Consider the following 15784-nt stretch of genomic DNA (forward strand, 5'->3'; position numbering starts at 1 on the left):
GATGGACCTGTGACACTAATGAATTTTCACTGAAGGAAATAATTAAAAAATAAAAACCTATCCATTTATAATAAACACTATTTTCCCCCCACTAGTAATAGGTAGACATGAAATTTCGCTCTACTGATTTTCCATATATCATAAGGCTTCACAATAGTCAAGAAAACACACTCCTGAGAACAGAAAGCAAATGAATTGTCGGTTGTTAGTCAGTAGTCATGATACCATTCATGAGAGCCAGTCTGGTGTAATGGTGAAGGTGCTGGGCTAGAAATCAGGAGACTGTGAGATTTGGGCCTTCCTTTGGCATAGAAAGCAGGACCATTAGGTTTAATTCACTACCTTGAATTAAATACATTATATATATATTGGCACTTCATGTCAAACTGCCTCTGATTATAACTAGGAAAGAATTCACCTTGACTTCATTTGCAATAAAGAAAAGTACTTTTACTAGTTACAGTCTTGATAGCAGCTTAGTAAAGTTGGATCTGAGACAAAATATGGCTAACATATCATATCCCCCCAATTGTCCCTCCTCCTTCAGGAGGTCAGGCTGGTCTGGTCCAATGCCAACTCCTTCTCGGCCCCTCATGGTAATCTTCCACAGGTCTCTAGTTGTCAATCATCTTAGGAATGCCGTTTCTGTTGGAAAAGCCCGCGCTCTTAACACTCAGCCGTTAATCACCCCTCCCACACTGTTATGTCAGCCGACACTCTTAATAGGCCCCTTTCCCTTACCCTATATGGTGCTATGATACATCTCATTTCCTTAACTGTTTTATAATACAGAAATAACATTTCACATTCTATCTACTGATATAAATTGTACAAAAGTATACGAAGATTGGAGTGGAGGCTGACACTTCATTTCCAATCCCAACAGGCTGGGTAGAATGATTTTAGGACTGGAAAGGGAATGATTGCAAAATCTAAATACCTACAGACATTTTAAGGAAGGGATGTAGTCTAATCCCATACCAAACTCATGGTTCACCCCTAACCCCATCCTTTTTTTTAAATTAAACAAAGCTATCAAATAATTACCAAGTCATATGCAATTTTAAGCTGAATTGGAAATATATAAATTCATTTGATTACAAGGGCTCAACTTAGTGGTGAAATCTAAATTTCTTTTCTACCAGTTCTGGGGGTGTGGCTGGTGGGCTGATGTGACTGGGTGGGCATGGCTATGTAACCATGTGACTGGGGAAATCAAGACAGAAACTCACTAACAATGTTCTGCTGAAGCAGAGTTGGGCTAGATGATCTCCAGGTCCCTTCCAGCCCTGGATTATCCTCTGAAGCTGCGTCTAGTGCCAGGTTTGTTTCCTCACTTTTTTTCTTTCCCCTTTCCTTCCTTCCTTCCTTCCTTCCTTCCTTCCTTCCTTCCTTCCTTCCTTCCTTCCTTCCTTCCTTCCTTCCCTCCCTCCCTCCCTCTTTTCTTTCTCTCTCCTTCTCTTTCTCTCTCTTTCAAAAATGGACCCCCCCACAACCCATTTTGCCCTAGCAGGCTTCAGGGAAGCCTGTTGGAAGCAAAAGTGGACCCTCCCACCCCCACCTCTGTAAAAAGAAGGTTCCGACGATTGTGCGCCACAGCTGTGATCCTCCGATTGTGATCCTCCTCCTTACTACTGGCTCTGGTGAACAGGTAGTAAAAAAATGCTTTAAAAAAGTTTTTTAAAAAGGCTCCAATTATCGCGCGGCACAGCTGTGATCATTGGAGCCTTTTTTTTACTTTTTTAAAGCATTTTTTTACTACTTATTTTCCCGAACCGGTAGTAAAAAAATGCTTTAAAGTAAAAAAAAAAAAAAAAGTTCCAACAATCACTGAGTGATGCACGATCGTCAGAACTTTTTTTTTTTTTTAATTTAAAGCATTTTTAACTACCAGTTCCAGCATGTATCCCTGCATGTGCAGAGGGTACAAAACACATTACTTCCTGGTTAAAACCAGGAAGAAACGACAACTGGGTGGGTGGGTAGAGCCTCGCGCTGGGATCATTACCAGTTCTCCAAACCACCCGCCAGGATCGCTACCAGATCAGGCGATCTGGTCCGAACCGGGAGCATTTCACCCCTGGCTCAACTTAATGTTTTGTGGTGACCATGAAAGTAATGGATCAGGGTACTGCAGCAAAATAAGTAAAAATCAAGATTTTTTTTTCTTCCATTTGGGTGTGTGTGTAATGTCGAAGCTTTTTAAAAGTTTTATCCATTATAGTGAGGCTCCATTAAGCCTTACACACTGTGTGTGTGTGTGTGTGTGTGTGTGTGTGTGTATTTTCCTCCTCAAAATTAACAGGAAGCCTCTAATAATTTTTTGTATTTGATTAGAAGTAGTTCCAGAGGTCACAAACATGATATTGGGAATCTCAAGTAACCCATTTTAAAACATTTTACAAAGGGCTTTTTCATTTGGAGCATATTTTAATATTTTTTAATAAAAAATATGTTAATTGATGCTGTCACTTTTTTTTCTTACTTACTTGCTTTCAGAGGTGAGGAATACAGACACAGAATCTCTCAAGGCACAAATTTCAAGTCGAGCCTGCAGGATACAAATATTCCAGTGTTACATCTTCAGCATCTGATTTTACAACATTTAGGATCTACTAAATAAATGTTAGGGATAGTTTTATAGCAGCAAGCACGAATAAGAGGCCTTAATTTCTGAAAAAAAAAGGTTTTTTTGCTATATGATCTCATTTAACAAATTTAAGGGCAATGATAGATTTGGACATTCAGATATCAATTAAAGTAAATCTGAATATTATATATAAAGTTTCCATATTTAGATTATGGTTGTACTTAATATCTTTTTGCACCCAGAAATGATACGGGTTCTTAATACATCATTTACCAAAGAGGAAGGAAGTTCAAGTAAAATCTGCATTTTGTTTTCATGGGGAGGGAGGGGAACCTGTGTTTGTATATGATTATGCATGCATGAAGCCTAAAGAGAAGCAGGAAGATTTGTTTTCCCCCCATTACAGTAGCCTTCCCTAGCTTTATGTTGAGACTAAAATGCCAAGAGGCTATTAATTAGGCCAAGGAAAATGGCAGTGGGGAAAAACTAACATTTCCCACTTTTCAGGTGAGTGATTTTAAGGTGCATCCACTATATATAGATTACCCATTTCATATTACTGTGGTACAATGGGTTTTGAAAGTAAATTCAAATCCAAAAGTTTAACCATCCAATTTCAAAGGATGTGCTCTTTGGAAAAAAGTCATCTTAGGTTTTTGACTCGTGGATAGAATAAACTACCATAAAAGTTATTCCTTGGATTAAGGAGAGTCTGGTGTTTTTTTAATTATTACAGATCCCTGTTAATAGATTTCAAAGGAAGAATTACAACCAAATATATGGTATCACAATTTATATATTTATGGAACAGCTTCAGAAAATTCATATAGTATTAAAAGTGCTAAGGTAATTATTCTTTGACTGCATTTGGCTGCTATCGTATTAATGTTTGTAGAACAATGTGGAACTAAAAGAATTTGTTCCTGCACAATTACGGTAGCCTGCTTGCTTCTTTTAGCTATCTGATGCAGATCTTAACTCAAAAGATGACTTTGGAGATTCTCAGTCATCCAGGCCATGGGTGAAGACAGCAAAGTCCACATTTTGGACAGAGAAGAGGCCATCTATGTCAAAATTGAAAAAGCCCTCCCTCAACAGAGGGGGAGGGATACGGATCATCTATCTCCAATCTACAACCTCCAAAATAGTTCCAAGAAAGCTCCTTACCCATTTGCACCACTCAGTGACCCTGGTGACACAGATAAATCTCCAGGTGACCTTAACGACTCGCTAAAAGAATGCAAATGACCAGCTATCTGCAAGGAGTATAAATCCTTCCATCCCCCACCATTCAGTCAGAGCTGAAGAAGCTTCTTGGATGAGAAGCAAAATGTCTTCAAAGAAAATCCAGTTGCCTCTAGAAAAAGCACCTTTGGGTTAACTCAAAGGTATTTTTTTTCACACTTATTGTGAATTCAACCAGCTACAACCATGCGATTTTAGGAAAAATGCATCAAAAAGAATTGTCTGTCTGGAAGTGCTCAAGCTTGTAGCAGAAATACACATTTGTTAACAATAACATCCCATAACTTGACTACCTGTAGAGCACCATTCCTGCTGAAGGATGAAACACACTGCATTAGTCTGCTGAGTTCTTCGGCAACTGCTTCAACAATCCTTGACAGAACTCTGGGTACAAGCTCCTTTGAGATAGTGAATACCTGCAGATTTCAAATGAAACACAATGTAAAATTCTGCATTTATTTTTCTTTCTCTGTATTTTCCTATAGTTGCTATCAGGACAGCAGCTTTAAAAAGGTAAGCTTTATGACTTAGAACCCCTTTCCTGATAAAGTTCTGAAGAAATCTAAAGCTTGCACACACTTATATACCTTCAATTGATTCTTCTAAAGGCACCGTTCTGCTGTGGATTTTAAAATTGGTTTTAAATTTGGACAAAATCAGACACCATTATTTTCTCTTACTTAATCTTTAAAAGGATAAAGCTGGCAAAGAATTGAAAAATCAATTAAACATGCAGGAATGTACAACAAAAAGGATTTGTCCCTCATTTATCTCTACTATATTCTACTATATTTAACTCTCAGAATTCCCATTGGCTGGGAAATGCTGGGAGTTGAAGTCCACACATCTTAAGGTTGCTGAGGTTGAGAAAAATTGTTCTAAAAGATAGTTGCAGTGTTGGTGAAAATGAAACAAGGGGTCATAACTACCAACTGAAGACCAATCAATTACCTTTTGTGTAACATTTTTAACTCTATTTTTTGGCACTGGAAAACAAAGGTAATTTATGCTTTTTTTTGGCACTTATTGTGGATAAGTTGCATTAGTCTCACCTCAGCATGTACAGCAATTATGTGTACTAAAGCTTCCTTTAAATAGTTTCTGACACCTGTAAATAAAAAAGGACAAACACATAAAAAGTTGTTCAATTTATTTGTACCATGCTGTCTTCTTTGATAAAAATGCAAAATTAGTATCAGCATACAGAAAGTGAAAGCTTCTTCCAACCACACTGCCACATTTATTTCCTTTTTGAAAACAAAATGGGGAAAGGCACATTTCCTTATTGCAAAGATTACTAGCCATAAGTTCCTAGTCTCGTCTGGCACTATTTTCCCTTCCTTCTTTAAAACACTTTGTTTATGTTTATGTATATGAATATTCAATAATAGAGAGCTTTGATTCTAATGACTTCATCGTCAATTATGGAATACACAACCACAAGGCAGCTACAACTGGTTGTGACTTTATTTTATGAGATGAATTTCTGGCAATAAAAGAGACACACAGATTTCAATAGGATGGAACTCTTGGTAGTATTTAAATAGTTTGTGCAATTAAAATATCTATACTGAGAATTTAAAATATTTCCGTTTAAAATAGCTAGAAACTTGTAGTGCAGTTAATTTTGGACTGCATTCAAAGAATGGCCCAATATATTATTTGAGACAATTCCTCCGTTTTTTTTTAAAAAACATGACAGCTACTGCAAAGTTCCCAAATGCTGTTACCTCTAATATAATTCAACTTTTAAGAAAACCAGCATGTACAACACTGTTCTTCTAAATCAGTGATCAGGTCTTGCATGATCAAACTACAGCACAAGAACATTTAACTAAATGAAATCTTGAATTCTGAAAATAATCTGCTACACTAAGTTACACAGAGGAATATATTATGTGTAAACGTCTGTCCAAAGTGAGTTGTTGTAGAAGGTAAACTCAACATGACAATTTTCATTTGACTATTTATTATTAGTGAAGCTCTATTATATTTGATAGGTATGAGAAATGGGACTGAGTTGCCGTTGGGAAAGACCAGCTAAAGCAGTTCAAGAAAAATAAAATCATCACATTCATTTGCAGACATTTGCCTTGTCTCTGCCCCTTCAAAAAAGATACACAGAGCTACACAGATACAGAGTTACACCTATCCATTTTAAACAGGAGTGCAGTATTTCATACAGAAATAGTCTTATTAAACCTGAATGCGTGCTTCTATGGATTCTACTTATTCAATATTTTGCCATTATTCTACAGGTCAGTGATGGTTTATAAAAAAAACCATAAACCTCTAAGACAGTCATAGACACCACATGATGTCATGGCATTCAAGAGAACTGTCCCCACCCACATACCTCCTGACTCACTTAGTAAAAAAGGCAGAACTCTATCTTGGAAATTCCCCAGGGACGCACAGAATATGCTGTCTGGCATTAAGCAGACATGATTACCTCACTGAGCAACTGGATAAAAGGAAGGAATTATGAAGTCTAGCAGGATATAGCAATTGCTTTGCTTAGGGAGATTAAGAACAGCTTCCCCCGCTTCTTTTTCTAACAGCCATCTTGATATCCTTGGAAAACCTCGGGGACAAATTTACTGGTTAAAATAAATGCATTCATGATATCGTAACCGCATGAGAAAAGTATCTGCTCATGGTCTTGTTTTTAAAAAGATATGCCACCAAAGTGTCCATCCACAGTTGCATTTGCGTAGCAAACGGTGAGGCCATTGAGAACCGTGACCAGAGAAAAGGAAAGTCAAATCACCCCAGTGGATTGGGGATCTGGAGAAGGATCTTGAAATAATTTCTGGAAACTGAAATCTCGGAATCAAATGTTCCCTTTGACCAGATACTTTTAAGGAGGGATAAGGTGGCCACTTGGTCATCTAGGATTTAATCTCCCTTGAAGCGCTGTTCCATCTCAACAAGACAAAATGCCTCTTGGAGGCAAGAGTGTTCAATCTCACACAAGCACTGAAGCGGAGTGGATCTGCCACAGCTGCTTCATTTTGATGGAAAGTGTTTTCTGCAATGCTTGTGCCAGGAGGCCATTTTTGTCTAGTACAGCGAAGTTAATGCAGTAGAAAAGGGATGGCACAATGAAAGTACTCGTGTCAAACCACGGTTGCTAAAAAGGCTACTGCAAAGTTATGCACGGCCCCGCAGGCTACTTTATAGGAACAGTATTAGTGTTTACGTCCTGGCAGGTTGCTGAATGGGTGGAGAGGAACAAGACAGCAAAAGTCTGTCTTGAGCATTTGAAGCCCAGGAAAGCATGAAAATGGTGACTGGTCAGTATTTATCTAGAAAAAGGTCTCTTTCAAATGATGTGGCTTAAGCATAAATCTATTCATGCTGAAAACAGAAAAACAAATGAAATAAAAAGCAGAGTCCTGCATTTAGATGTAAGTGTACATGAAACAAAAATATTTCTTAAAATAGTAATACTAATCTTTCTATCTGGGCATACTAGTAATACTAATCTATCTTTTTTCCACATTGCCATTAGAAGAACTGGGAAGAGTCTCAGTTCTAAAACGTTCCACTGTGCTCTTTCTTAAGCCCTTTTCCTCCCCTCAAATCACATTTGGATGGTGAAATCAGGGTGCATTCATGTCTTCAAAAATGTAATTTAAAAGTAAGCAATCTCTTCAAGTCTTGTCTAGTTGGGAACGAAGACCCCTCCCTTCCCCACTTTATAAGCAATTGCAAAAAAGAGTGCAAAATTAACAACTGAAAATTATGCAAGTGGTCTACTGGCATAAAATGACTTATACTGTGCTGAACTCCCTCACAAACACAGACGATGTAGCCAAAATGTGTTAAACCAAATCTGTGGAATTAGGAATCTGCGAACCAGGATTAGTAAATATGCACCTCCCGAACCATACTGAAAGATTGAAGGGACTTTTGATGCTTATAGGAACCTGAGCAGCTAATATGTGGAGTACATGTGTCAGAGAGAGCAGAACTTAAAGCCACATTTATTTCCACTGAAATCACATTTAACTCTGTGAAATGCCCTACAATTGGATGCTATTTCAATGGGAAGTGAAAGAGGAAGCTCTTTATCAAATCTAAGCCAGCACTGCTAATCTCATTTACATTGCCCTGTTCAACACCTTCTTCAAAGCTTTTTGATTGTGAAAAACTCCAAAGAAGTTTTTTTTTTAAAAAATAGAGCAGTTATTTGTAATAACCAACATTAGCAGTTAGCAGGCAGATTCATTTATAGAGTGTTTAATACATTTGTGCTTAACTACAATATAAGAAGCAACTCCTTAAGATAGTAAATTTATTCTTTAAAGAATACTGTCAAAGAGACAAAAATGTACTAGCCTGCACAACCCAAACTAATCTGTATAGGAAATCTTGTATTACAATTTAAAATTTAAAACTTCAAACATGTGTTACTTCGTATGAAGAAAATACGGCTTACTTAAAGCAGAGAAAAAAACAATTGCTGGAAGTGATGATCATCTGCATGTAAGAAGTTCATTTCTTTCTCTTCAGTGTGAGTAATTTCCTGCTTTTATTGGAAATCTTCCACCACTAATCAAAGAAGGATCTGAAGAAGTGATAGTTCAATTTTGCTTCGATATTGTTGTCAGAAGAAACGTTAACTGTGTAGGCAAGTTCTGGAAAGTCTTCATAAGGACAACCCACCTATAATAACATTTCCTGTTTTTAACCCCTTAACTTAGCACGAGCTCTACCTGCCTGACAAAAATAAATTTCAGAAAGTGGGTTATTTATATCTTAGGGTTTTCCCCCTCTTTATATGTTAAAAATAAAATGGTTAGAAAGACATGCTATTTTCTATATAATTACATATGTAGAGGGCTGACTACTGGAATATCAGATGTAGCTTACAAATCAAATATAAAATCAAAATTAATTCAAATGTTAATTTTTGCTTGAAAAAAATGTAAATGTTAACAATGAGACCAATTTTCTCAATAGCCTAAGATAGAAGGTTTTAGCATATTTTAATGAGGTTTTTATAGGTTTTACTGTTTTAGTGATCAGGCCATGATAATATTTAGTTTTAATTGGGTTTTAATGTTTATTTATTATACTGTTTTAATATGCCTGTGAACCGCCCTGAGTCCTACGGGAGATGGTGCGGTATATAAGTTTGATTAATAAAATAAAATAAAAATAAAATAAATAATTAAATGGCAAGTCCACTGTGGGACCAGTAATGGCTACAAAAAAGGAGTGACCAAGCTTTCATTAGATGAATAAATTGTACTTGTTTGTACAGATAATCTCAATATAATTGGAGGCAATTCCTCAGTCATTCCAGACTTCTAAGAAAAAGTCTGAAAAATACAGAATAAATTTAATTTATACTTTTGCTTTGCATAAATGTGATTTATTATTATTATTAAACCAATTTCTTCAACAAACCAAATAGTTTAATATGATATATGTCCATAAACCTGCGATTGCCCTAATAATGGCCTGTCATTGTCTTCGCAAGATGAAATGACAGCTATTTTGAAATGAAAAATGGACTTTAAGATATGTAGGATTTATGAATTTATTTTGTTTGTCACTCAAACTTTATGAATATTATCCTAGAGCTTTTAAGGAAAATGCAAAAGGGAATCTGCTGATTTGAGAAAGGCTTACATTGACAAAAATACCTGGAATGCCACGGAGATAATAGAAGCCCAATTAACTTTAAAATATATTCTAATTTTCCCATAAAATGCCAAATTGACAAAGATATAGACAGCATATTGTATAACCAATCATAAATACCTGGATCATTCGCTAACTAATCTTCTCTCTCTGCATAATATTACCCTGTTTCCCCCAAAATAAGACATCCCCTGATAATAAGCCCAATCGGGCTTTTGAGCGCATGGCAATAAGGCCAAGCACTTATTTCAGGGTTCAAAAAAATATAAGACAGAGTCTTATTTTCGAGGAAACACGGTATTTGCTTTATTCTTCAAACTAATCATAAACAAGATAGTCAGAAGACTGTCTGCTTATTAAGTAACAGTTAAAGGAGTGCTCATCTTCATTTAATGAATAAGGCCATGAAAACTAAGACCAAATATATAGTCCCCCCCATAAATAATTACTAGTCAGAGAGCCAATCAGGCCATTCCTGAGTCCTTCGGGAGAAGGGCGGTATAAAAATTAAATAAAATAAAATAAAATAAATAAATTCAGCGCTTTCATCTTTCTCTACAGTGCAACGTAGTAATTTACTCATAATAAACCCCAAAACAACAGGGAAATAATTGAACCACTTGATTAGAATGGGTCAGTGTTTCGATTTGTAATCATAGGATTTTTTTTAATGATACTTAGTCATATTAGATGAAAAAGATGCTTTTTAAGCACTGGGCCATATAGGTACTCCTTGTTAAGTGACTGCAATTGGTTACAACTCCAACAACAATTGTTACAACAATTGGTTAAGCAAAATGGTCACTAAGTGAACAAATATTCTAATCAGATAAAGTTCTGTTATATCTGTGCTTCATTTTCTCCCCTTTTTTGCCCACTCATAGGGCAGAGAGTTGCTTGAATAACATTACAATCTACAAATTGTCTACAAATTTTGGGAAATTACCGACCTCCGAGATAAAATGTGTTAATTTTACATATTTTGATTAAATGAATTACAAAACAGGAGATAAATGTGCTCTTGGCTAAAGTTTTCAAGGTATTTCACAATAAAGATTTATACACAGGCGAGTATATTTGCCTACAAGGGAGGGAGGTATCTAAATGATCATGAGGCCTCGTAATTTCTTGACAAAGTATGGTACAACAATGAAAATGGTACCACATGTAAGTGTATACATTTATCTTTACTCTGAGAACAGCAAGGCAAATGACAATGAAAAACATGTGGAAAATTTGCTTAGGTCCTATAAAGCACTTGGTATAAACATGTCACTGAAAATTCACTTCTTACACTCACATTTAGACTATTTCCCTTTGAACTGTGAGTGATGAGCATGGAGAGAGATTCTATCAGGATATTGCAGGCATTGAGAAAAGTTACTAAGGGAAATGGAGTCCATTCATGCTTGCCGATTACTGCTGGAATCTCCCCAGGGATGATTCTACTGCAGTTCACAAGAGAAAAGCCAAACAGCGCAGTTTAGATACCAAATAAAGATGGAACCTTGTTGTTTAATCTGATGCTAGAGCTTGTTAGTTTTTCTTGCAAAAAGCATGAAAATGTTACATTAAAAACCAATAAATGAATGGAAGGTTATGTTATTGGTATCAGTAAAAAGATACATTTATGATGATTGGTATTATGGCACCATCCTCATTGCTATATCACATTTTGCAGAAAAGTTATGGAGCATAATCACACATCCCCTCATAATTTTGAATTATTTTGATGCAATTTTGACCTGAAACTGTATCTTGGAAACTGGAGCCAATTAATACTCAGGATTTAATTTTCCTTTATTAGTGTCCCAATTCTGGTAAAATTAAGCTACTTCCATTTCCTTGTAGACCAGTACAATCGATCTATTCCTGAACTGCTTTTTTCAGCAGTGACATACTTTCCTAAAAAGCCCAGCTGTGTGAATTCAGTTAGTTGTTTAGAATTCTGTCTGAAACTGACCAGACTTAATCAGTTTCACACCAAAGGCTTTTATTATCATAAGCAATATGAGAGCATTGGTCAGAAAGTGTTTCTCATTACCATTTATTACTGTCATGTTTGTGAATGGGTACTTAGGCAGTTGCTAAATGAGGGCCAAAATAATAAATGTGAGAATCTGCTGCTTTATTTTAATTGTGAAATAATTTACTGTTTGCAATCAAGTAGTAATAATATCCCCCATCTATTTTCTAGATTATATAAAATGCAGGAAAATATGCATACTTCTGTGGAGGTCAATTAAAACTTATTGAAGGGTGGTGGTCAAAGATTATATTTTTTTGGAAAGGAAACCTTTCAGTTTAGATGAGTACATTTGCAGCAAGTCTAAGAGAAATAAACAATGAGTTAAATGCCAGGAACAATAGATACATTTATATCTGAATTGAGAGGCAGTTTTTAGCTGACATTAACCAATCTTGAAAAAAAGATTAGGATCATGTTTTGGCTGGAAGGCCATCAGGAAATCCCAGAAACGAAGACTAGACCGGGAAATTAAAAACACCCAGAAAAAGATAATGGCAAATCATTTCCATATTGTTGCAGGAAAAACAACATGGACATGTCAATAGAGCCATGATGAGCAGAGGCTATCCTGAAGGAGTTTTTAATTTTAACTACTGTTGTAAACACAAAATATTTTATTTGTGTTGTCTTTTGGACATTATTATGAGTGTTCCTGGTCATTCATAAACTTCTCCATTCCTCTTAAAGAACTATCACCCAAATGAACTCATCAGCTTGAATATTAAAAAAGCAACATAAAATATTTTCTGTATTTTTTTTTGTATGAGATAAATATAGCTAAAAAATTAACAGACTTGTCTAATAAGCTTATAAACGAAATAGAGAATTGGAAACAGAAGAATTTTTTACCTGTTTTTTTACCTGTTAACAGTTAGTGATTTGAACATTTTGAAGAATATTTTTTATAATCTCAATGCAAAACTCTAATCTCAGCCAAATGTTAATAACGTTTTGAAGTGCTTCTTACCATAATCTTTGCATTAGAAATGTGCTGTAATACTGTACATACAGCCAAGTCATCCTGTTGTGCTTTGCTTTGCTTTGGAAACAAACATTGCATACTCGACCTGTTTTGCCTGATTCTGTCAAAGCTAAAATAGTCTTGCTTTTAGGTATAACATGGGAAAGCAGAATTCTGGTTTGTCTTCTAAAAGAAAGTATTCTGTTTTTATAAAACTAAAGATCCATAAAGTGAAAAGAGATACAATATGGGGACACCTTATGTGACAGAACTAATTACCTCCTGAATTTCATTATTCACAAGCCAGCTTGTATATACAAATTCGAATCTCCAATGTGAGCAACTACAGCCCAGAAATTCTAACAAGACATATCAATATATTCACTGTGAAAATAAAAATCCTGAAATTTGGGGAGAGTACAGGCTAGATATCAAAATCATGGTTGGAACCTGGGGCCTGAAGGAAGATTTAAACTCATGTTTTATTTAAAAAATTAATAGAAAATACTATGCAACTGTTGTGTCTTCAGCCCCCGAGCCTGGCCTCCTGGCAGAGAGTGACTCAGAGAGTGAGGGGGAGGAGCCGACAGGGCTTCCCTCTGCAGGACCTTCCTCTCTGGCTCTGCTCCAGGTCCCAGAGGCAGGCCAGGTGGAGGAGATGACGAGGCCTCTTTCTCCCGCACCTTCCCCCTTCCAGGAAATGCCTCAAGACTCAGCTGCTGACCATCCATCCTGATTAAATCCCAGGCATCGCAGAAAGGAGAGGCAGGAACAACAAAAGAAGAGGTGGGGCAGGCCTAGAGAGTGCTGAGTCACGGAGCCATACCCCACAGGGTATAAAAACAGGAGGAGCTGCTCTATAGCTTCTTGTGACGGACAAAAACTGACTCTTGGAAACTTTGGCTGCAATATTTTGAGATTAAGACTTTGGCTTCTATTTATTCCTGAACTGCAATTACGCTGGTCTGAGGAGATAAGAGAACTTGGCAGAAAATCGCAGGTTTGTTGCCAGAACTGATATCTGTCGTCGGAGTAAATTGCTGGCAGATATAGTCAGCTCGCGTGTCTGCTTGGTTGCGGTTGGTGGGGACAGAACAGCAACATATAAGCTAGCTCCACAGAGAGTCCTCCACTTACAACTGATTGCTTAGTGACTGTTAAAAGTTACAAGGACCCTACAAAACCTGATTATAACCTGATTCCAAAGTTCCAATGGTTGCACGCCCTCCCCTCATGTGACTACATTTTGGCAATTGATCTGTATTTACGCCATTTGTGACGTCTCATGCACATGACTGTGATTTACATTGTTTTTGATGAATGGTGGCGTTTACTTTTGGTTTTTAGTAAAAATGTGCCATGGTCGAAAAAGGGTTCACTTAACAATGGCAGCTTAATGACCATGGTGATTTGCTTAATGATTACTGCAAAAAAGGTTGTAAAATCAGGTGGGTTACATGATGACTTGCTTTATAACCGTCACAAGTTACGATTGTAATGGATCAGCTCTATTATAATTATAATCATAAGTCAAGGACTGCCAATTTTTAGGTCTCCTGATCATGCAAGGTGTCTACTCATATCCAGATTAAGTCTGCAAATGTCCCTGAGAACTACAACTCAAAACAGAAATGTCACTCTATTAGCCGACTGGCCCATTATTTTTATCATAGCCTGGAGAAGTTGAGCATCTACATAGGATGTGATCTAATTTTGCTGTTTTTAAACAACTGGAAGTTGGGAGATTCTTGCTAATTTACTTTAAATCATCAGGAGATCTATGTATCTCAGGTTCCTTAGTTCATTTCTGAACTATCTTATCCCTCTATCTTAAGTAACTTTCTACACTTAAGAATTGCAGAACTGACTGAAGCGGTTTATATGTGCAGAAACAGTTACATGTCTAATTCACTCAGCCAACAGCAGTATTGTGAATCTTTGAATGTAAAAATGAATCAGGATTCTTATAATATGAGTCAGTCTATGAACCCTGAACCAGTCCAGACATTGAGCTATGAGGTCTCAAATAATGAGTACTGTAATAAAAATGCATAGATACATACATAAATCTGTATAGAGATTTCAAGGATGCAGAATATTTGAAACTGTTAAACCATATTTACCCATATTATTTATTCCAAAAATTCTACTAATACTTACCTGTTGGAGGAAGACAATCTTTCCAATCAAAGTAACCAGCATAAATTCCAGGTTCCAATGAACCTACTATGGGATCAGCCTTTAGCTCAATGTATATTTCAAATAGCCGCAGATCTAATTCTTTTAATGAATCCATACTAACCTAAAATAGAGACATAACAGTGACATTAATAATATTAATACAAAGAATTTATATGTCACATCCTTTAATCTTACAAGTGTACTAGTTAGATTAATTGCATTTTTTGGTAATCAATATAAAACATATTGACTGTATATAAACCAAACTAACTTGTTACAGATATTGGGCAATTTTCCCAAAATTCAACCTGGTTCAATGAGCAAAAGGCATCAAGTTATATTAGTATACAGGAAAAGCAAGTAACAGGACAAAGATTTTGTCTGTTTCTTTATTGTTACTGTTGTTTTGGGCTTGTGATTCCCATCTAGAAAATGATACCCAAGAAGAAGAGATAAAGTAATGTTTTCCAATGTAAGACTACCCAGCAGAGCATAAAGCAAGATGCATGGTGTAGCAATTAGTATTTCATAGCCTTACACCACTTGAATTTGATTGACTAAAGTGACATAAAGCATTTGAAATAATGTGCTATGTGTATTTTATTAGTATGATTTGAAGCACACGACACTGGAAAAACCTTTATGGCTGTCATTCCTTCAAAATTGGCAAGGTAGGCAGAACAGGAATTGTAGACATACTAGAAATGGTATTTGATTATTGTAGGATATAATAAAAGGAATCTTGAAAACTTCTCAAAGTTTCTGTTTTTTCCATCTAATGCCAAACAAAATTAATTCAAATTTCGCTTGCTTGCTTCTTTCTCAAGACTAATTTTTTTTAAAGTCACTCCCTTAACAGCTCACTCATTCCTTCCTCACTGGCAAAGTCATGTTTACTTTCCTTCACAATGGGAAACATTAAATTCCAGTGTGACAGGCAGAGGCATCCAATAAGGGCAATGTTCGCGAGCTGATCTATCCTTAAATAAAATGATGTAGCTTTTTTCAATGAATCAAAATATTAAAAACAGCAGCATCATTAATTCAACTCTGAAAGTACAGTGGTACCTTGATACTTGGTGTTCTGGGAGTTGCAATAGGTATTAGAAAGGATGAGTCCCAA

The 15784-nt window shown here is 36.2% G+C and overlaps 1 protein-coding gene across 3 annotated transcripts in view; it reads right to left on the minus strand.

The window, feature by feature from the left end:
- EXOC2 (exocyst complex component 2) overlaps positions 1–15784 on the minus strand; it is a 94524-nt gene that overhangs the window by 7744 nt on the left and 70996 nt on the right. For all 3 annotated transcript variants that reach the window (XM_058175030.1, XM_058175028.1, XM_058175029.1), the window contains exons 23-26: positions 14641–14782; positions 4888–4943; positions 4129–4251; positions 2490–2551 (exon numbers count right to left, since the gene is read on the minus strand). In XM_058175030.1, coding sequence (XP_058031013.1) covers positions 2490–2551; positions 4129–4251; positions 4888–4943; positions 14641–14782 — 383 coding nt within the window. The remainder of the gene's footprint in view (positions 1–2489; positions 2552–4128; positions 4252–4887; positions 4944–14640; positions 14783–15784) is intronic.

Source organism: Ahaetulla prasina, chromosome 3 (genome assembly GCF_028640845.1).
Source record: "Ahaetulla prasina isolate Xishuangbanna chromosome 3, ASM2864084v1, whole genome shotgun sequence".
NCBI lineage: Eukaryota > Metazoa > Chordata > Lepidosauria > Squamata > Colubridae > Ahaetulla > Ahaetulla prasina.